Below are 21300 nucleotides of genomic sequence, written 5' to 3'. Positions count from 1 at the left end.
CCATCATTGATTATATTTTTATGTCCAATTGTTTTTCACATACATGTTTAGTTTTTGTGTTAAACCGTCCAGTTATATCCAGTTATATTGACCACAACTTGTCATTGTTATGTCTAAAGTTACTCAAGCACCCATCAGGAGAATCTAAAACAGTACATAGGGCAATGGAAGTCATAGAAGGTGGTCATACCTTAAAATCGGACCAGGTCAATCCTACTGATATCTATTTTTTTTTAAATATTAATAATCATAATGATTTTTATAGAATTCTGATGCTTGAGTTCTTGATGTGTTAAAATATATCACTAATATGATTAACAATTTAGTAATTACAGAACACACACCCCCAAGAAGGATTGTTCAATGGTCCTTGCTCCAGGGCTAATAGGAATTTGAGACAAGCTCTTGCTAGAACACCAAGAGGTAGAGGATACATTGTGATCTGTAGATTCCAATATAATGTAGTTGTGAGATTTAGAAATCAAGACATGAAAGACAAGGCCTGGAAAGAAGTCCTGCTGTCCAGTTTTCCCTAAAACTCTAACTTCTATTGGAAACTTTAAATTCCAATTTTTGTAAAACTAATACAAATTCATGTCTTGACCTGTAAATCATGCCTGATTACTGGATTATGCATTATTCTAGCATATATGACAAGATCTGTAAAGGGCGTGGTGTAGAGCCGATGGAATAAGGCACAGGAGACAGAGCTCCCTATCCAGCTAAATCCTGACTCCCATGCCAGTTGAGGGGGCACCCATTCATTCGGGGGAGCCTCCCTTGAACCCAGAGCCCACACAGGGGGGGCAAGGAAATGGCCTGAGATGGTCCTGTGCATGCTTGGAGGCCGCGTTTCTTAAATAGTGGCTGGAATTGCAGATGCCTACTGAATGTGGACCTCAAGCCGGCGAGGTAATGCCACCCTTGAAGGTAGGCAAGCTGGTGCAATACGCCTGAAGACCCTGATGGTGCATGGATTATCAGCCATGGGGCTACTACGTTCCAACACAAGGGAACCATAGTGGGAGTGCAGAAATACCCAGCCACACAGGCTGCTAGCTGCTGGCCGGGGGAACATCACTTACAATGTAACTTTTACCACACAGTGCTTTCACATCGTAGCTTTTACAACGCAAACCATTACAACGCATTGCGCTGGGGGGCGGTCTAAGATAGGGAATATATTTAATTTACTATCCAACACCTTCCCTACTATCCACGGGGACTTGAGTTGGAATAGTAAATTAAATAAATCACTATCAAGCGCCCCAAAGCACTATGCGTTGTAATGGTATGCGTTGTAAAACTCGCGTTGTAAAATCATGCATTGTAAAAGCATGCATTGTAATGTCGTACATCCGCTGGCCGAGCTACAAACCAGGGAGTCGGTGGGAGTGATGGAAGAGTGCACCGTGGAGAAAACAGACAACACTGTCCTGATTCCAACATGAGGGAATGACAGCGGGAGTGCATAAGTGCCCGGCTGCCCAAACTGCTTCCTGACGGATGAGCTACAAACCAGGGAGTTGGAGAGAGCACTGCAGAGAAAACAGACAACGCAGTGCCCTGCTGGGCTTGTAGAAAGGAGTGACCTCATTGTAGATGCCAGCAGACGCTGAAGTTTGTGTCTTGTGCCGCTGCCCCTGATGAACAGGAGGTGAGGGCCCAAGAACACGCCCTGCTGTTTCCGAAAGCAATGGCTGCAGTCCCCATCTGCAAAGAAGGGTGAAGTGTGGCCTAACACTTTAAAGAGAGAAGCGAGGCCATCTGGTTCCTACCTCCCTGCCTGAGGGGAACAAAGTAGGTCATTTGGCCTGAGGTGGTTGGCAAAATGGTTGGAGTCTCCTGGAGAGCAGGCACCCCAGTGAGGATTCCAATGCACTGGGAGGACTCCCCCCATCAAGCATCTGAACTGGCATGGCCTCACGCTTTTGGGGACACCTTAAGCTAACACCTGACTGAGGGGCAGGAGCAGCTGGGGACTAAGTAGAGGCGAAGGTAGGGGTGCCACTCTGGTACTCAGATTAAACTCCCCCCCCCCAAAAAAAACAGTAGTTTGGCACGGAGGGGAAGACAGAGGTGGGCAGCCCTGCGACAAGACCTCACTGTGACTAATGGCATGTTAGCAGAGCGGTGTTAGGGTCCCGGTGGAGAGCTGATTACAAAAGTACGAGTGATCACACAGTTAGAGAAGAGGCACAGTTGCTGATATCGAGAAGTGGTGAGAGAGGTGGGGCCCAACAGAGAACAACTTGTGGGAAACTGGTCCTGAAAGCGACTAGACCACTCCGACTTCAATGATCCCTGACCCTATGCTGGAAGTCCAAATCAGGAGGCATATGGCAGAGATGCAACATGTGAACTCATATTGGTTGGATACTGGCTGCCGCTTGCTGAGACCCAGGGGGGGTACGCTGCTTTTTCCCCCTCCTCCTCCTCAGTGGTCCCTCCCTGGTGAGAGAGAATGGAGGCTGTTTTACCACACAAGGGTGTGACTGGACGGACATAGCCATGGGTAAAGTCCCCACATAAAAGTAGACAGACACCGGAGGGTCACCCTCAGGAGACGTTAATGATGCGCCAAGTGGAGAGGGGAGTCCAGCAACACATTCACTCTAAATGATATTTTGTAAGCCATAACTGCCTCAAGAGAGGCACTGGATGAAAAACTAGCACACTTGAGGCAGGTCTGTGGATCCTGAGAGATGGACACAAGCGTCTTCCAGAACAAGTTGCAACGGCAGAAAGGATATAGGTGGAGGTCCTCCAGAGGTGGCGCTGCTTCAGGAGCACCTTAACTCAATTGAAAATAGGGTCAAAACTTTACAATTCTTGGCAGAGCAAGCTGAAAGCATATCCCGTAGGAATAACATTAGAGCGATTGGCCTTCCTGAATGCATAGTGGGGATCACATTTTGGTCTTCCTTGAACAATGATTGAAAGATGAGGTTGCACTGAGGGGCTCTCATCCTTCTTCACTCTAGAAAGTGACCTTCGCCCCCAGGGGCTCCTCTTTAGTCTATGATGGCCAGACTATTACATTTTAAGGATCTGGACCACATACTGCAGCAAGTCAGATCAATGGAGACGTGAAAATGAGAACAGCAAAATCCTGCTGTTCCCAGAATTCACCAAGGAGGTCAAAAAGCAGCGATCTACTTTCCTGTAGGTTGAGAGGCCTCTTCGGCAGTTGGGAATCAACTATACAATGATGTTCCCCACCAGACTACGAGTGACAATGGCCACTGGAGTACCTTTCTTCCAGAGATCACTGGAGGTTTTGGAGTGGGGTGACCAGCAGCTGCCACCTGTGAACAGCCATTCACAGCAAAGGAAGAAATTAACGAGAATCAAATCAAGACCCAGAACAAGAAGCTACCTCAAAAGAAGAGGTCAAACAAAAACAACTGCGAGCAGTGGAAGTGGTGGAAACTATGAGTGAATCAGGAGTGAGCGCCCTCATCAACATTGGACGAATTATGATGCTCGGGACTCGAACACAAACTCAGACCGTAGTTTAACCTCCTCAGCGTGCTCTGATAGTGGGCTGCCTGTGGTGATGCCAGGAACAGCTGATGAACTCCAGTAGCCTAGACAGCCTTTGCCTACACTGCACCAGACACTGAAGAGAACTCACTAGTCGGGTGCCCCTTAGACTGTTTGGAGGGTTACAAGATCCCTCGGTAGTTGGTCTACGATTACTTCATGCTGCTGGATGGTGAGCTGCCTAGCATGGGATGCTCGGACTATTACACCCCTCTTTGGGAGTTACACATGGGTACACCCGCTAGTGGTTGAAAGTAAAAAGCTAGTTTGGATGGGGGGATGTTGCCTACTTGTCCTGGTAATGAGGAGTTAGGATGAGTGTTGTTTGATTGAGTGTGATTTTACCCGAGCCACACACTAGTAGGGTTACTAAGTAGGTTCCAGACCAAGGAGTGTGAGTTATGCAGCAAGGCCGGGGCTAGCAAGTGGATACAATCTGTAGTGCAAGTGTATTTTCAATAGAGACCTCCATAAAATATAAGTTCCTGTCCTGGAACATACAGGGGTAAATAGTATGTCTAAGAGACACAAAGTGTTTTCTGACTTAAAGAAAAAGGGGGTACATATTACCCTACTACCAGAAACGCATTTACAGCTCAGGAGGGAATGGCGCTGCAGAAGATATTACAAGGCCAGGCCTTTTACACTGCATACTCTGCATTTTCAAGAGGAGCACTTATATTGGTACATCCAGGGGTCCCTTTCCAGAAAATTGGGGTACTAGTAGCCCCAGTAGACTGAAATGTAGTGGTGGCGGAGTGCTTCGCTGGACGAGACCTGACATGGTTAATGTTTATGCCCCAAACAGGAGCAGCCCATGCAGCTAAGAGTGGTTAGGCAGGGTGGGGGGTATCACAGAGTAGTGCTAGGTAGGTGATTTTCTTTTTTTGTTTTCCATTGTCATCATCTGTAGACTGCCCCCACCCTGCTGCCCTTACCTGCATGGGCCGCTCCTGGCCCCAAACGTAGATCAGCGAGCATTTCTGGAGGAATTGTCATGGGAACTGGCGCCTTCTCTAGTGCAGTAGGTCCTCATCAGAGGGGATTACAATAGTGAGGCTGACTCTGCACTAGAGAGGTCTCATCCTCCACTAGGCGGCAACCCGGTTAGCAGGATGGCTCGTATGTTTGCTGGGTGACAGATCCAATTGGGTCTGGCAGACTCCTGGCACCGCACCCACCCAGCAACCAGATATTGCTCCTTCTTTTCAAGCCTCCATGAGCTACATGTGCTTTTGGACACCTTCCTCTGTTCCCCTGACATGCATGGATTGGTCCACAACACTGAATACTTAGCAAGGATTATACTGGATCATATCTCAGTGCCACTCTATCTGAACAGGTTGCACACTAGATGCTGTGTCCTCATGAGGAAGCTGAAGCCAGAGTCCTTAGCGGACCCCATTTTCCAATCTACATTTGCAGATATTATTAGACAATATTTAAAGACAATGCTGACACGGCATCCACTCTGCAGCTAGAGTGGGGCGCTTTCAAAGCCGTGATTAGAGAGATGTGCATTGCAGGAGCGGTGGGTGACAGACGCACCTTGCTAGATGAGGTGGTCACTCCCGAAGCGGGACTGAGGGAGGTAGAAAAGCAAACATTGGGTCACCCAGAACTGCAACAGGCCCTGATAGACTGAAGGGAGCTCCTAGCATGTCAGAACCGGCTTGCTCCTTGCCTGGCTCGCCAATCTGGCCAAACAGTGATCCATGATAGTAGAATTGGAAACAGACCTTGGGGAACAGCTCTATAGACAGTCTGACATGATAGACCATGTCAAGGAATATTACTTCTGGTTCTATGCGAGTACCTCCAAACACCCTACGAGCACCATGTATGACTTCCTAGACCCACTGGTCATGCCAGCTCGCATGTGAGAGGAGGCTGAAGATTTAAGAGAGGGTTGCAAGAAATATGGGCATCCTCGAAGACACATGGTACAGAGAAAAACACATAGGATAGATGGGCTCCTTGTTGAATTTTATGTCACATATGCAGAGATACTGGGTACCAAGTTATTGGAAATGTACAGAGCAGCAGAGGATACAGGGCACCTGTCGACCTCCACCTACAAGGCGTTAATGGTGCCATTACTTAAACTGGGCACACCGCCACATTATTGTAAAGCGTATCAACCATTATCAATGTTTAACAAAGATAAAAAATTCTTAGTCAGGTCTCAGTGACTAGGCTTTTGTCTTGCATGACCAAACTGGTACATCCAGACCAAGCGGGGTTCATCCCCAGCTGCAATTCAGCACTTAACATACAGAGGATGTTGACATTGATGGCGACTGACACCTTTGACTGGGGAACAGCAGTGATATATGTGATCAACATAGCGAAAGCCTTTGATAACCTAGAATGGGACTTTTTCCGTAGGGTAACGGAGAAATTGAGATTGGGGAGGGACTTAATAGGCTGGATCAAACTATTGTATTCTGACCCGATGGCCCGGGTGAAAACTGTCCTGCTGATCTCTGAGGGATATGCAGTGGACTGGGGAATCAGACAGGGCTGCCCCCTATCACCGTTACTATTCACTTTGACTATGCAGCCATTGGTCTGCAGCATCCGGACTGGAGCTCTTTACCGGGGTCTTGAGGTTGGGGGCCGACCCCATCACATTGCCCTATACACTAATGATTTGCTACTATTTCTACGGCATGCTGACTCAGAACTAGCGGGGTGATGAGGCTGTTGAATCGACTTGGATTGTTAACTGGTTTTGGAGTGACTTGGCAGAAGATGCGGTTGTTCCCTGTGGATTCGGACCATCAGCCCCAGAGATGCTACAGGAGCTGAAATGGGAACTCCGAAGACTGCAATACTTAGGGATTACAATATTCCATGACACGGCTGACCTGTTAGAAGGGATTGTGGGGGCAGTTCTCCGTTACCTCAAGGTGAGTGTTGCTTTTCGGAAGAGGGTCACATTGTCAGTAGCAGAGCACATAGCTCTTCTTAAGATGGCGGCATTCCCCAGACTACTGTACTTTTTATGGTTCTACCTGTGTGGAATGCCAGCACTATGTTTAGAGATCCAGACTCGTTGATTATCCCCTTTATCTGAGACACAAGCCACCGGAGAGGGGCTCTGATAACCTTTCAATGCCCTGTGGGGGAAGGAGGACTAGCAAGCCCTGACTTCGAATCGTACTATAGAACAGCACAGCTAAAGTGATTCACTCAATGGGTAGCTAATAGGATGGCCCCGGGGAGGGTAGTTGGACCGTTCATGCCAGTGCTTCAACAGTTAGATTAGGTGCTCCTGGCTACTCAATGTCCACGTTGGGTGGACACAAGAGATCTTCAAGTAATCAGGTGCTCCTGGATCAGATGCTTGCAAAAAACATGGACACAATTCCCATACTTGTCTGACTGGCCCATAGGCACCTTAGAGCTTCCACCACATGGGGAGATAGACAGGGGTTATTGGAATGGACGACTGTGTGTATAGCTCGAGTAGTTTATATGTTTCAAGCAGAAAAGTTACTACCAGTTGAGAAACTTAGTCTGGAATTTGACCTGCCACAGGGGACGTTTCTCCTGCAAAGGGCGGTATCTGTGGTGTTCAGGAAGCACTGGTGGGATGGTATGTTGAAGCCACCAAATAATAGGAGTTGTCAATTTGTGGTCACGAGTTCTGACACCTTTAAGGCAGTCTCCACACTATACAGTGCGATCAGAGCAGATGTGGTGGCACCATTGGATGGTCTACAGGAATGGTGGGAGGAGGAATTGGGGGTACCAATTCTGAAGGGTGATTGGGCATGGTAATGGAACTGTACCCAAAAATGCCTAGAAATGCCTGATTTAAACTGATTAACTTCTATATCCCACACAGTGCATACATTACCCTAGGCAGGGTGAAAATGTTTTTTCCACACTGTGGGGGCTGCATGTTTGAGATATTGGGAGGTAGCTGCAAGATATTTCTTATGCTGTGGTCCTGCCCATCACTAACTGAATACTAGGATGGGGTCATGTCCACAGTGGCTGACATAACAATGTGGGGGGTCCCCTGTTCACTGGGGCACTGCTTGATGTGCTAGTTCCCACATACTGCCAAAACTAAGGTCATAAATATGTTCCAAGGTCTGGCCCTAATATTTGCTAAGAGGAAATCTTATGTAACTGGAATGCTGCCAGGGGACCTAGGGTGACGATTTGGCGAAAGGAACTTGAGCTGTGGGCAGAGTGTGAAAATGTAGTGCTTCACTGGAAGTAAGATTGGGCTATGGCTCCCTGGAGATGGCCATGGCTTGGGAGGCACTGCTGGATTGTATGAAGGACCCAGACACTCAGTCACCAGTGGCATCTCCCGAATGTCAACTAGCACAGAAACAAGATCTCAACTAAAAGAGGGACATCGCTTACCACTGCTTCTACGAGAACTTCGAGCTCTAGGCCTAAGCTGTATGGTGTAGATTGTTTTTGGCACATGGTTTGTAGCCTGGGAATATCCTGCTGAGATAGGCCTGTCGAGGATACCTGTTGGCACGACTTGGTGGGGGAGTGGTTTAGGGAGGGAGTTGAGGGTTGTATGACTGATTGTGATGATTGCAATGCTACACAATACTGCAACATGACCTGTATACTGTTCATGTTGTGAAAACCCCAAAAAAGCCTATTTATAAAAAACAAATATGATGAGGTTTGTCTATCTGCCCATGATCAATTGGGGATAGGGTGCTCCATGCATACTAGTACGAAATGATCTTCTGTTAGCAAAAAGTAAGAAACAGAATTTTTAGTAGTCCTGGCATGAACGAGCCCAGTCTGGAAATGGTTCCTAAGTACCTATTTAAAAGTAGTATTTATCTCTAAGCTCCAATTCTTAACCAGGGTTCCTAATGCAGAAGTGTGTAAAGGATACCAGACTCCTGGTCACAGTCAATCACTAACCCAGAGTACAAAAAAGGTAACAGAGAGGACTCACAATGTACTGACTCATCTCCTTGATAGATTCTGTGACAAAAATAGTGGGGAGAGTTATTATGGAATGGATACTGAGCTGGGCAGGGGAGAAAGATATTTTCTCAGAAGTACAGTATGGTTTTAGACAAACTAATTTTAGATCTACTCTGGGAGCTGTAGAGCAGTGTCTCAACCAACACCGTTTAATTGAGGACTACACTGTTATAAATAGGGGTACTTCGAATCAGGCCTTAATGGATCTCCGTTCAAGCTTCGACCGTGTCAGTAGGTCAAAACTGTGGTCCATTATTGCCACCATTTATGTTGACCTGGGTGTCTTGTCTTTACGGCAACATTTGCACAATGACTTAAAAGTTAAGGTTTATTGTACCACCAAAGGAGACTTTTACATTGGCGAGGGGAGTCAGACATGGTTGTGCGTTGGCTTCGATTTTATTTATTTTATATATTAATGATCTTGAATCTTTTTTTAACTACAAGGTATAAGGACATTCAGTGTATTGGTAATTGTTTAATACCAATATTATTATATATGCATGATGCAGTTTTATTGGCCAGGCCAGCTAATACACTGAAAATTTGCACTTGATGGCTTTATTTCTTGAATGGATGACAGAAACATCAGCACTAACTATAATAAGATATTTGTAATGGTCACTGGTAAAAATAATTGTAAAATCAAGAAACTTTAGAATGAAAGGTCATAATTTATAGAATGTTGTTGCTTTTTCTGACTTAGGTGCCGATTTTGCCATTGATTCCTGTTCCAAATAATCATAAAGATTAAATTAAAGTTTTTTTGTAGAATTCTATTCAGGTGTTTATAATTTTGCACACAAATTAAATAAGAAACATATTCTGCTCATGTTGACTTTATATTAATCCAAGTGTATTTGTGTTGCCTGTTATAAGGCGGGTATCTGGGGTTACATTAATCCAGGTGACATCCAAATAGAAGAAAACAAATTTTGTCAAGGGCTCTTGTCTGTCCCGACGAGTTGTCCACATTACTCTTGTGCTGAAAAGATTGAAGTCCCTTATCTTTCAGTCAGAATCCAATTTGCACCCCTATAGTTATAGATCTCCATATGGTTGAATCCTTCTACCACCTTAAATAAACTAATATTCAAAGTGTTGCTATGGCAGGTCAAGTTGGCTATGCCATGTTAAGACTCTCTGTTCCAAACTGGGCAGATCAGGCAAATTTGATTCTTCGAAAAACATCAAAGAGGGATAGGTTATCAGCTAAAACTGTTTTCAAATTTCCATCAACAAACACATGACTGTACGAGTTATCAAAATAGTCAGTTGAATCTTATCTTATGGTGAAGACTACTCCTAAGATGGCATATTATTTCTGTAAAACTAATGATTCCTGGGACCGAAATTTGTTTACCTAGTTTCGGATGGGACTGGTACAATATTATTTAACTTTCAGCAGTCCCTTAGCTTACATGATAGTATTTATCTCTGTCCTTGTAATAATGTATCCTTTCAATTAATATTATTCACTTTATTTTTTATTTTAATTTATATGTCACTGTGTAAAAAGTGTATTGTAACCATTTTTAAATATATGTCACTGTGTAAAAAGTGTATTGTACCCATTTTTAAATATGCTAACTTTGCACAATATAGGCCTGCACTCCTTTATCTACAGATGCTTACATCCGCGCCTGGATACTGTCACTGGTGATTAGTGTGCTCTACAAGTCAATATAACATAACATACCATAACCCCTTATGATTTGATTGATTATGTCAGGCTTTAATTATTTTTAAAAAGCACATATGAACCAAGATTGCTTCGCAGTTTTTCGTTTTGCCCAATAAATTAAAAAGGACTCTCAATCACTTGCTTCTCAGGCTCTGTTTTTCTCTTTTAAGGTGTGTCCATCATAGCTAGATGGAGGCTATACTTTTTGTAAAAGGAAATGTGGTGATGATTTGGCATCTATTTGTCATGTATAAACATGTTTGAACATAAAACAAAAACATAAAAATAAATTAGAAAAATACGAGTGAATCATATAATTGGTAAAATAAAATATGTGTACATTGATAGTTTTTCTGAATCTATTAATACTTAGCAGTTTCGGGAACCTCTAATGTACTTGACAAATTATAATTTCCATTCTACATTGTATGTTTTTAAAAGTCAAACTACAATGAGGTGTAATTTAAATGTGCAATCTATGTGATGATAAGAAATTGCTCGGAAAAAGAAAACTGATTTAAAAGAATTTCATTAGCATTTCACTTGAAGTTCAAACCTATTTCCTGTCTCGGTCATAAAGTGGGACAGTTTGTACAGTACTTATTGGTTCATTTATAAATTTAAACTAGTATGCTAAAAATGTGAAAGAATAAATTAGGCCTTTTAGGTTAAGTGAGGCATTACTTTTTGTTCTGCTCAATTCTTCATCTTGTTATAAGCTCCTCCTATGTCATACCTAAGTGGCCATTTTGAGATGAGTAATATCTGTTATCTCTGACTTAGGGATATTTTGTGATCAACAGCATCAGTTCCTCCTACCTGGACACCGTTTAATGTCAAGGTGGGCTTGTTCATGTTTTATACACCATTGCCTATTGCTTTCTTAAAGATGAATGTACACTTAGTCGTACTGCAACCCAATATGTGATGATTTTATGTCTTAATGCATGGTGTTAATATTATTCATCATTGTATATTTATAATTATTAAACTGAACTAGTTAAGCACCTAATCATGGGACAATGGATTGATTGAGTTCTATCCTTTAAAAAGTTAACATTTTCAATACGATGTATATGTCAATAAGTTTTATTGGTCATTCAGTAGCTGATAACTGAAGATGAAATAGCAAATATAAATATTTGGTCCACCAATAGAAATGTGTTGCTTGATCTAAGGTTCCTAATAACATACCAGTATGAACATTCTGTGAAGAAACACATGTGAAAAAAAGAAATCAATAGGAGCTTTACATGTGCCACAAAGGGTAGAGGGGGACAGTGTGATGGGAAGAAATATGCAGAGGAGAGTGAAGGTGGAAGATTGAGGGATATGAGGAAGAGAACGGGAGGAAGAGCAATATGGAAAGAGAAAATGAAGAGTGATTATAAAGCAAGAGGAAGGGTTGATAGTAAGATCAAAAGATAGGTATAAAGAGAGAACGGGGTTACGCTTGCTACTTTGAAATATACTATAAAAGTACATATTTGTGTCTCATGTACATACTTCAAACATATGCGCCAAACTGTATACAAAAATCATTGGAAATCAAAAACTGTGCAAGACAGAAGGCAAGCCTAGCATGTCATTCTAAATGTTTGTGGTGTATTTCACTTCAAAAAAATCCAACAAATGATGATAATATATTACATTTAATGATGTATTACTGAATATTAATACACCTGTAATCTGATTATAAATCTGTGGAAAACAGGCCCAAGAAAGTCATTTCACTGTGTGTTTCTCAAAGGGAGGGCTTTCAATGGCACGGGGAGCTGTTAACATTGCAGATTATGGGACGAAATATAAACAAATAATAAAGAGGAAGTACATATTTCATTTTTGGGTAAACTACTAGAAGGTTTTAGGTGTTCTCATTCTAATCTGTTTTGTTATGTCATTTTTTAGCATGTCTTTGTTTAATAATTTTGGTAATAATAAAAAAATTAATGGGCCTTATTTAGGAAGGTCTTGCGCCGCCGATGACGGGAAAAAGTGACGTACCAGTGGCGCAAGGCCTTCCTAAATGAGGCCCATTGTGTTTCTCCATAGCTTGCATTGTCTTCTTACTATTGTAGCTGATCAGTGCTGTCAGCGTCTGAGCTGGAGGCCATTTTAGTGATTCCATGCTCAAGTGAGCTTGCACGCTGGAATCGACACCAGTAGTAGAAGTTAAAGATGTACAGGTCAATAGAAAAATATGATCGCTAGAGTGTGAATACTGTAACGTGAAGTAAGCAACAACATCAAGAACTAAAACAAAAAAAGACTGTGCCTATACTGGTAGCAATAAAGCCTGAAAAGCACTTAATTCACACTCAGTCTGTTATATTTAGAGAACATGTCCCTTTTCTCAGGGGTTCTTTTTATATAATTAATTTGTTAAGTGGTATGATGGTACTTCAAGCACCTTCCTGGAGCAGATTTCCTTTACATTCATTACACTATATGCACATAAAATATAAAATATATGGCTCAAACTAAAATTTCAATATTGGCGAAAATATAATTGCAGTAGAGACCGACTTTTTATCTATATAGTAAGTTTCATCAGTTGGCCATGTTGCTTAATCTCCTCCAAGATGCTATAATGGTAAAGTGCTTCAGCCATCTGGCATTAAATGTTAAAATATGTTTACTTCATCATTGAAACTACTTGCAGGTGCCAGCGTTTGCGCAAAGTGCAACATTCAACATCCGAGCAGCATCATAAACGTTGCCATTTTGTCTTCTATGCGTGGTATTGATTTGTAATACTTGTTAGTAAGTAATGTGGGGCTTCAGAATCATGTATTATTACGATTTTGTGTATTTTTACATTTTCTGTTGCAGTCAGATGTCATTATTTTAAACATATACTGCAAGCACTGGAGAGCTTCGAATGCCTTTTCTGCGTGTGGATATGAGCTTATGGTTTGTATATTAAAAATATATGCCTTTTAAGACCAAAACAAAGTATGTCATTAATTCCATTTATGCAAACAAGTACAACTCTGCTCAAATCTGCCATGGCACACCCAGCATACTAGTTGTATATTTCAGTGATTTGTTTGTTTTACGTGGCTTTAAAACTATCCCTCTTACGACTCTATTATAATCATAACATTGTTGATAGAAAGTTGATGGAATTAAAAATCCTATCTCATTCATAAAATCTTTTCGTATTTTTGTTTGGATTGCAAAGAATATGGGGGCATTTATATTTTATGGCAAGTCACTAAGATTAGAAATTGGGGTTTTATTATTAAATGTATTTGTTATCCATGAAAATGGTTTGCATCTAAAAATATGAATGTGTACATGAACACAGAAAAAGAATAAAACATTAATATGGTCCCTAATGTATACTTATTATTATTTTGGTTACATTAGTTTAATTGAAGCATTATATCAGCTGTTTGTGTCAAGGCTCCCCATTAAAGATTTTATATATATATATATATTTGGGTACTGACAATTTTCACCTCAGGAAATATAACTACTTTAAGATGCTCAACAGTCAAGGGTGAACACCTTTGTGAATACTCGTCCATATCTTCGGATTTAATATCGCCTTGCCTAAGTCGGGCCTGGATTTTGCATCTTAATTTTCCAAACAAAAATATTTATCATACACTTAATAATTCAAATGGTTGAATTGTGCAATCATCTTTGAAATTCGTCACTCCTACTTAATTAAGCTAAAATATGTCGCTAAGAAATGGGCATTATGTATACAATACAACAAAATAAATGTTGCACCCAAGGAATTAAATCATACATTTAGAAATAAAACGGAATAAAAATGACTTCTGATAAAAACAGACCATGCTACCTTTAAATAAATGCAAGCAGTAATGAAAGGGGGTGTTATAGTTACCAAGAATTTCAGTGCTAATATTTTTTTTATGTGGAACAAACAACAAGTATTTGGAAAAGAGTACACAATGAGAAAAGGCATGGCACCATTACTGAGCACTGAAAGTGGGTAATTTCTCAACCCCCACCACCCACATCCTCCAGCCACCAGTGCCCGGAAATGCGTCACACCAGAGAACAACTCGACAAGGGAATAGACTGGAAGAATCAAAAGGACAGCACAAGCTAAAAGCTAAGACACAGAGCATCTGAAGAAACATAAACTCTATAAGGATTGCTTTACAAACAGAAGAACCTTAAAGATCAGACACAGGAGGACCAAAGCAGCAGGCATTCACTGGAGACTATGAATGAGTGAGGATAATCACATAAAAGTATGGAAACAAAAATATGTGAGGTGATGTAATATAACAGAAAGAGAACATAAATGTTTGTAAATGTAAATGTTTGTATTTTATATAGCGCACTTCTACCCGGAGGCCTCGTAGCGCTGTATTCATACCGCTGCGGAACCCATCCTGGCTTTCCTGTGAAATGTCCACTCCTGGGCACCCCCAAGGTGAAGCCAGGCATCCACAGCGCTGCTGGGGCCATTGTGGAGATTAAGCAAGCTATTGCCCAGAGTCACAGAGTGGGACCCATGATTAGACTAGGCACCGAGGCGAGAATTATCAGGTCCGGGGAAATTGAGCCCAAGACCCGCCGAGGCGGGAATCGAACCCTGGTCCCGGGCCAGACCTCTGCATCAGGGTCTGCCGCTCTAACCATTGAGCCACACTTCTCCACAACAGGGATTTAACTAGAGAAAACAGAAATTGAGGAGTTGCTTGGTAGTAAAATAAAAGGTCACGGTGTGAGAAAAAGCAGGAGAAAGGGAGATGGCAGTGCTTATGGCGAACTGATGAAACAGCAGAGCCATAGGGGGCATGGAGATTGGTAAATGTGGGTCATAAATTGAAAGATTAGCAGAAATGGACATGAATACAAGTGTGGAAACATAAATAAAAGAATGGAGGTATCGTACAAACATGTCTGTGGTATGGGTGGTGCATGAAAAGAAAAATGGAAGAAGTGTGAAATAGAAATGATAACACTAGAGGGCAGGAGACTTAAAAAGGAGAGGTCGCAGGGATAGATACAACAGAAGAATAAGTAGAGTAGGTCATGACGAGATTAATTGAGGGATATGGTCTAACCAAAATATTGGGTAGAGGGGAGTAGAAATGGAAGAAAGGTTTGAGCTGCGGTCCACATTATAAGAATGAAAGAGGAATCATCAGTCAAAGAAGGTGGAGATACATAAACAGAAAAATGAAGAAGATGGGACATGGAGAAAAAAATCAAAGGAAGACATGTGTACACACAACAATTGAAAAGGGAGCAGTAAAAATGATAGTTTGGATGTATCAGAATAACTGCAGGGAACAACCTGAACATAAAGAATAGGCTTTTACAAGAAATGCTGAGCATAAGAAGGCATAAGCAAAAGATTGGAGTATGGGGGTATACACAAAACATGACATGGGACGTGGGCCTTAAATAGAACCATCACTGAAATGGGCCCAAAAAAAATTTGTCTAAATAGCAAAATCAGAAGAACTTGGAGAAACAACAACAGAAAACCTCTCAGAAGCAAAATGAAAAGAATCTCGATGGAGCGAGACAAAACAAAACAGAGCACAGTATACTAAAAGGTGGAACAACAATAAAGAATGGAAAGTGTGGGCATTTGGTTCAACTTATTCAATAGGGAACATGCCCCTGCCTGGGTCCCTGTACCTCTCAGACAAAAGTCCAAAAGTGACTGGAAGAGGATCACCTTCAAGAGAATGGACAGGAGCCTTACCTTCACTGCAATCCTTGCCTTGATAGCCGGTGTGTGCACAATCGCACAAGGCTTCATCATTCACCACCTTGCAGACACCGCCATTCAGGCATGTTACTTCCTTGATGGCCCCACCACATGGGTCCCTCTCATCTGCCACTTTAACTTCTTTGCTCTCAAGAGGGGCAGAGTCGGTATAGTTAACCCTGACATCCGAGATCCAGCCCCGGTATGGCTCATGGTCCTTGACAGCTGAGAAAGTAAGCTTGAGAGTAGCAGCACGCAGCTCAGGTGGGATGCCGCCAATGAAAAGGCTGCTAAAGACCGTCATGTCACGCCGCTTAGATTTCACCTCCACCCACTTGGCCTCCTTGTCCAAGATTAGTGTGGTGTTCTTGAAGTTACGTCGAATTACTACTGAGTGCCAGTCATTGTCATTGACTAAGCTGTCGCTGAGCAGGATAGCGGGCTCAGCACAGAAGATCGAGAAGCTGAGTCGCAACCGGCCCTCATGCAGAATCAGCTCCAAGAAGTCGCAAAATCCCTCATCATCAAAGTAGACAACCAGACCACTGGAACTTTTGGTCTTCATATTGAAGCTCATCTCACTCTCGCAGCAGGCATTCCACTTGGGGAATCGTGTCCACTGGCCTTCAGTCCCTGGGAACTCCAAGCCATGCCCCAGGTCCACAACGCAGCACAGCATCAGGGCTGCCCAAATAAAGAGGCCCCCTTGCCTCACCAAGCCAGTCATGGCTTGCAATCTGTGGGTTCTTAGGGTCCTCCGAAAGGTGTGAATCTTCCGGGTAAAGCCTAGTGATGTCATAAAATGCAGTTTGGAGTTCTGCTGGGACTTCCCGTCAAAATATGGCAGACCGATTTGCTAGAACTATGTCCAAGGCACCAGTTGACCGTTAGGGACTTCAAGGGTTGGGATATGTTGGGGTTGCACCATATATTTATATGTGGTCCATAGTTCCAAGCATGAAATACTCCTCCAGTGGATCAAAACATACATGAATATGATGAATGCACTAGCTGCAACCAGTAGTCCAGTGTGGATGCCTTTCTACACAGGATCCATCGCTGTATATTGCGCCACTCGACATAGATCCTCTTGTTCTTTGGAAGCCAATTAAAATCCCATCTCTGCCTCGATGACAAATGCTACACTAAGGTCAGGGAGCGCATGGAATGACTCTAGAGCACAAGGCATGAATCACTCTTCATGGTTTCCTGAGCTGCTCTCTCCCGGTGGGGCCGAAACCCATAAACTGTCAAGAATTTCAATTCCTATTTGCTATGCAAAGCTTGACAGCTCCCCGTCTGTCCTTTCCACTGCCAAACTGAGGTCTCAGATTTGATATTCAGTTTAAAATGCTCCATAAATCTGCAAAGAATGAAAGGCATGTAAATGAACTGTGAAGCATAACAAATGTGCACATTCGACGAACCCAGTTTGAAAAAGACATGTACCTTCCTACATTCATTTTCTTCAGCAGAACCCATATCACCATTTTAATATTCAGACCCCTTCATCACCTGCTGCTTTGTGCTGCATTTAGATATCTCAAAATGATACACGTTGACCATATTGGAGGCATTTATACCCATTTAACTGTGCCGATAAGACATCACAGAAACAGCATTGCCTGTAGAAACAATGTTTTATGTAATAAAAAACCATTTACCAGAAAGTGACTTTCTCTGCCAGCTGTTCTTTAATTAAACATCCCCCCCCCCCCCCAAAAAAAAAAGTAGATTTACTTCACTGTTTTTACTAAAGTAACAGTCCTGGCAGTGGTGGTCTCCCTTTATCCTTACATAATTCGAATAATAAGTGGGTGAATGGTGGATAGAACACGCAGCAGGGATTGTAGCATCAGATTTAATGGTGCTTTTGGGCGTTCACATACCGAGCAAGAATGTCAGTGGCTTCTAGAAATACTTCCACACAAAATGGTGCTCTTCCCATTGCTACCCCGCTAAAGGTGAGGACCGCTCTCTAGAACGCAGAGATGTGATGTGTGCTCTGTACGGCCGCCATTATTCACACCTGGTTCTCGACGATACGAATCTGCGGATCAGGGCGGGAGTTTGGTGTCTGCAAATCGTTCTCTAATCATTGTGAGATATCTCCCAGATCCGCATCCACAATGGTGGATCGCGGTCAATAGCCCCCTTTGACCCGGTGTTTTAATGGGCCCCGTGACTGACACCATCAATGGATTTAGTGGTTCAAATGTTGAGAGTGGCTTACAGTGCAACACTGTTTGGACCGATAAATAATGCAAATAAACTGTTTTGCGTTAACCTTTTTTAAGTCAGGGTGATGTCCATATATAGGTATACGCATGCATGCTTACTCAATAAGGGATGTATTTTTTCCTAAAGAAAGGTAAGGTTCGAATTTGAGGTGTGATTGAAGCTTCCAGTACCGTAATCCGTGTCATTACATTGGAAGCTGTCTCGCCCCGTCGAGTACAACTAAACAATGCCAATTTTACTGTGTACACGTATTTTGTTCGTTCTAAATTTATCACCTCGGCACAGAAGCTCAATGTCTAATTAACAGCTTTTTACGGGCAGAAAGTGGCGGTAATTTATGGCGCCGCATTGTGGTCTTCTTGCTTTCAGGAGCCCTGCTGCTGCTCTCAGTGCAGTGCGATCCCTACAGGTGTCAGCTGACAGCACACAGACAGGGGACCCCATTATAAAAAAAAAAAAAAAAATCCTTTCTCCACCGTGCGGCCAAATGGCAGGGTCTCCTGTCCATCTCATTTCCCCAGGTGCAAAACAAGGAATAAAAAAAGATCTGAGACTTACTAGCGGGAACGGTCCAAAGCTTGATTGACCCACACGGTACCCAGCCATTCGTAAACGCCAAGGCACCGCCACAGCAATGAGTTAAGTGGGGCTACGGCACAATCTGCAGTTACTCCACCAAGGCTTCCCTCTCGTGCCCTGACGGATCCTCTCTCCACTCCCCTTCCACAATGTTAACCCTTCCTTCCACCCATGGCAGCTTGTACCGTGATGAAGAGGTGTGCAACGAGCCACAGCACAATATATCTGATCTAAGATCCAGGGACCAGGCTGCAGAACTCAAAAGTAGACACCACCCTGCACACACACGCGCCACCCTTTCAGAAACGTCCATTTCATCAATGAAAGTATTTCAGTGGCAAGTGGGATTACTGCTGGCAGCCCAGCTCTCGCACTACACACCACATACGCACTCAACAATGTCAATTAGAAAATACAGGGAGAAAAAAAAAACACCCCATAAAACAATAGATCGGCGTAGCCGGCAGGTAGTCGTCATTTACTATCCCGTGGGGACTCCTTGTTCGAAAACCCTCTGTATGCGGGAAATACCACAAATGACTGGATGGGAACAGGGGGGCTTGAAAACAACGGCGCTGCAGACGAAAGGAGGCGAGCTCGGGTCCCCCGGCAGACAGACAGACCCGGCACCCTTCATCTCTAACAGCATCGAGCAGGAGATGCCTCCCAGCAGCACCAGGCAGCTCGTACCTTCACAGTCACTGTAAATAGAATTTGCTGCACCTCTCCCCTCTGGGAAAACATTCAGCACCAGCTCATTCAAGAGCCCTGCACCAGTCTACCGCCTGGCAGTGCAGACAGGCTCCGGCAGAACCGGGGAACAAGCACATACCTTCCTCCAGGCGTAAACAAGATTCATTTCCACGACCGATGGAATCGGCTTCATCTGCCCAGACAACACCCAGTCCAGCATCCCCGGAGACCTGCTCCGTGCACATCATCCCTCCCAAGCATTTTAAATCCCCGTGCAGTGGACCACAACAAACCATCCAGCTTTTAACTTCCTCCGCACGCCACCCCCGCCAATCCACCTTCCATCTACCTATTGAGAAGGCAGCTCACACCCAGCCCTCAGCATCCTTCACGCACCCCACACCGCTCCCATGCGCCTTCGGTATCCTATTCCGAAGCAAATAGAGGTCGCTGTGATTTTTTTTTACCTGCGCGGTTCCTTGTTTTGGCTTTTGCGAGGTTTTGAAGCGTGTGCCGGGCAGTGTAAAGCCGTCTGCGGGTTTCGGGGATAAGGCAAAGTGCTGCTGCTGCGCCTTTTCGGCGGCGTCAAGGCTGAAGCTCCTCTATCTCCAGGAGTCGGGGAGAGAGGGCGGGGCGGGCCATGTGACGGCTTCGTCTGCGAGGGGCGGGCGGGGCCTCGCTCCGCTCTGCAGCATCGCGGACAGCGCTGGCAGTGGCTGCTCACAAGATCGGCTGCCGCTGTCCATGGTCCTGCTGAGCTGAGCCCCTGGCAGGATCCCCGCAGCCACCAGCTAGCACCATTATTGCTACTTCACGGGCTCTCCCCAACGCTCTCCGTGTGCTCTTTGGCTAAATACAAAAAGTGTCTTCACAGTTTAATCTATGATCTCTGGGATTTACTCTGAATATTCATTAACATGTACCATTTGCACTTGTTTCCCTCTTTGCAGCTCTTTAGAAGGTACGCAGAGGTAAAGGAATGGCGGACACGGAGGAGGCGTTGAACAGCAGCTTTTGAAAGTGGAGCCGGAAGCCCCATCGCGCCCAACCTGCGCGAGAAGACGCCTCTCCTGTGCGCAGAAAGTCCATTAGAGGATACTGCTCCATTCAGCACTTTTCACCGTAGGGGAGACAAAAGGACGGGTCTAGACGGATCAAAAGTCTGATGTTCATAACTCAGAGGAGGGAACAAACTGCATTCGCCTGCAGATGCTTTCATATTTTCATGCTTTTACTAGAGCATGCATGCTGCAGTGTAATTTATGAGGTATTTGATTTCTTCACACGCTTGAGATATATTCACGTGAGTCTCTGTATATTTAGTTATTAAGTAAGGCGTACATTTATGTTTTTTAGGCTTCCATGCTGCTGGCGCAGTATTACTAAGAAAGGGCACACATCAAAAGCATCAGTTACATGCATATCAGGGTTTGAGCTTACCCAAGGATTTCATCATTCACCCAGGAATAGTGCTGGGAGGTCATCTTCCACATTCTTAGGCCAGAGTCCTCTGTTGCAAAGATGCAAAGGACGATATGAAAACTCCCTGTTATTTCGTTTGGCAGCAATCTAGGGAATTATTCTTTCTAGGTTTAAACTGAAAGCAGGATTAGTACAGTTTTGTATGCAAATGATTGGCGCCCGCGTTTACAATTTTCAGGCCGTTAACACTAGTTTCTGGGCAATGGGAACAAACTTGGGATTCAACAACCTTAGCATGTGACAGCATATCAGTAGTGTAGTTTCAACATATACTCAGGCACACAACAATTAAGTAAAAACCATGTGTCAGTGTAGACATATATAAGCTATTAAGCCAGTAAACAAAAATGCAATTGGTCTCTTGAATTTTTTGGAAACAGTTCGG

General features: G+C 43.6%; 1 protein-coding gene across 19 annotated transcripts in view; it reads right to left on the bottom strand.

Moving 5' to 3' along the window:
• NRXN1 (neurexin 1) overlaps nucleotides 1–20035 on the bottom strand; it is a 1652744-nt gene extending 1632709 nt beyond the window's left edge. For 18 of the 19 annotated variants that reach the window (XM_078649604.1, XM_078649606.1, XM_078649614.1 and 15 more), the window contains exons 1-2: nucleotides 19901–20035; nucleotides 15915–17283 (exon numbers count right to left, since the gene is read on the bottom strand). In XM_078649604.1, the coding sequence (XP_078505730.1) occupies nucleotides 15915–16719 (805 nt within the window). In that variant the 5' untranslated portion in view covers nucleotides 16720–17283; nucleotides 19901–20035. Of the gene's footprint in view, nucleotides 1–15914; nucleotides 17284–18719; nucleotides 18880–19900 lie in introns of those variants that run through there. The other variant, XM_078649605.1, reaches the window with a different exon arrangement.
• Between the last annotated feature and the right edge of the window lie 1265 nt (nucleotides 20036–21300).

The sequence above is a fragment of the Lissotriton helveticus genome, chromosome 6, assembly GCF_964261635.1.
Source record: "Lissotriton helveticus chromosome 6, aLisHel1.1, whole genome shotgun sequence".
Taxonomy (NCBI): domain Eukaryota; kingdom Metazoa; phylum Chordata; class Amphibia; order Caudata; family Salamandridae; genus Lissotriton; species Lissotriton helveticus.
This window is presented reverse-complemented; position numbering and strand designations above follow the sequence as displayed.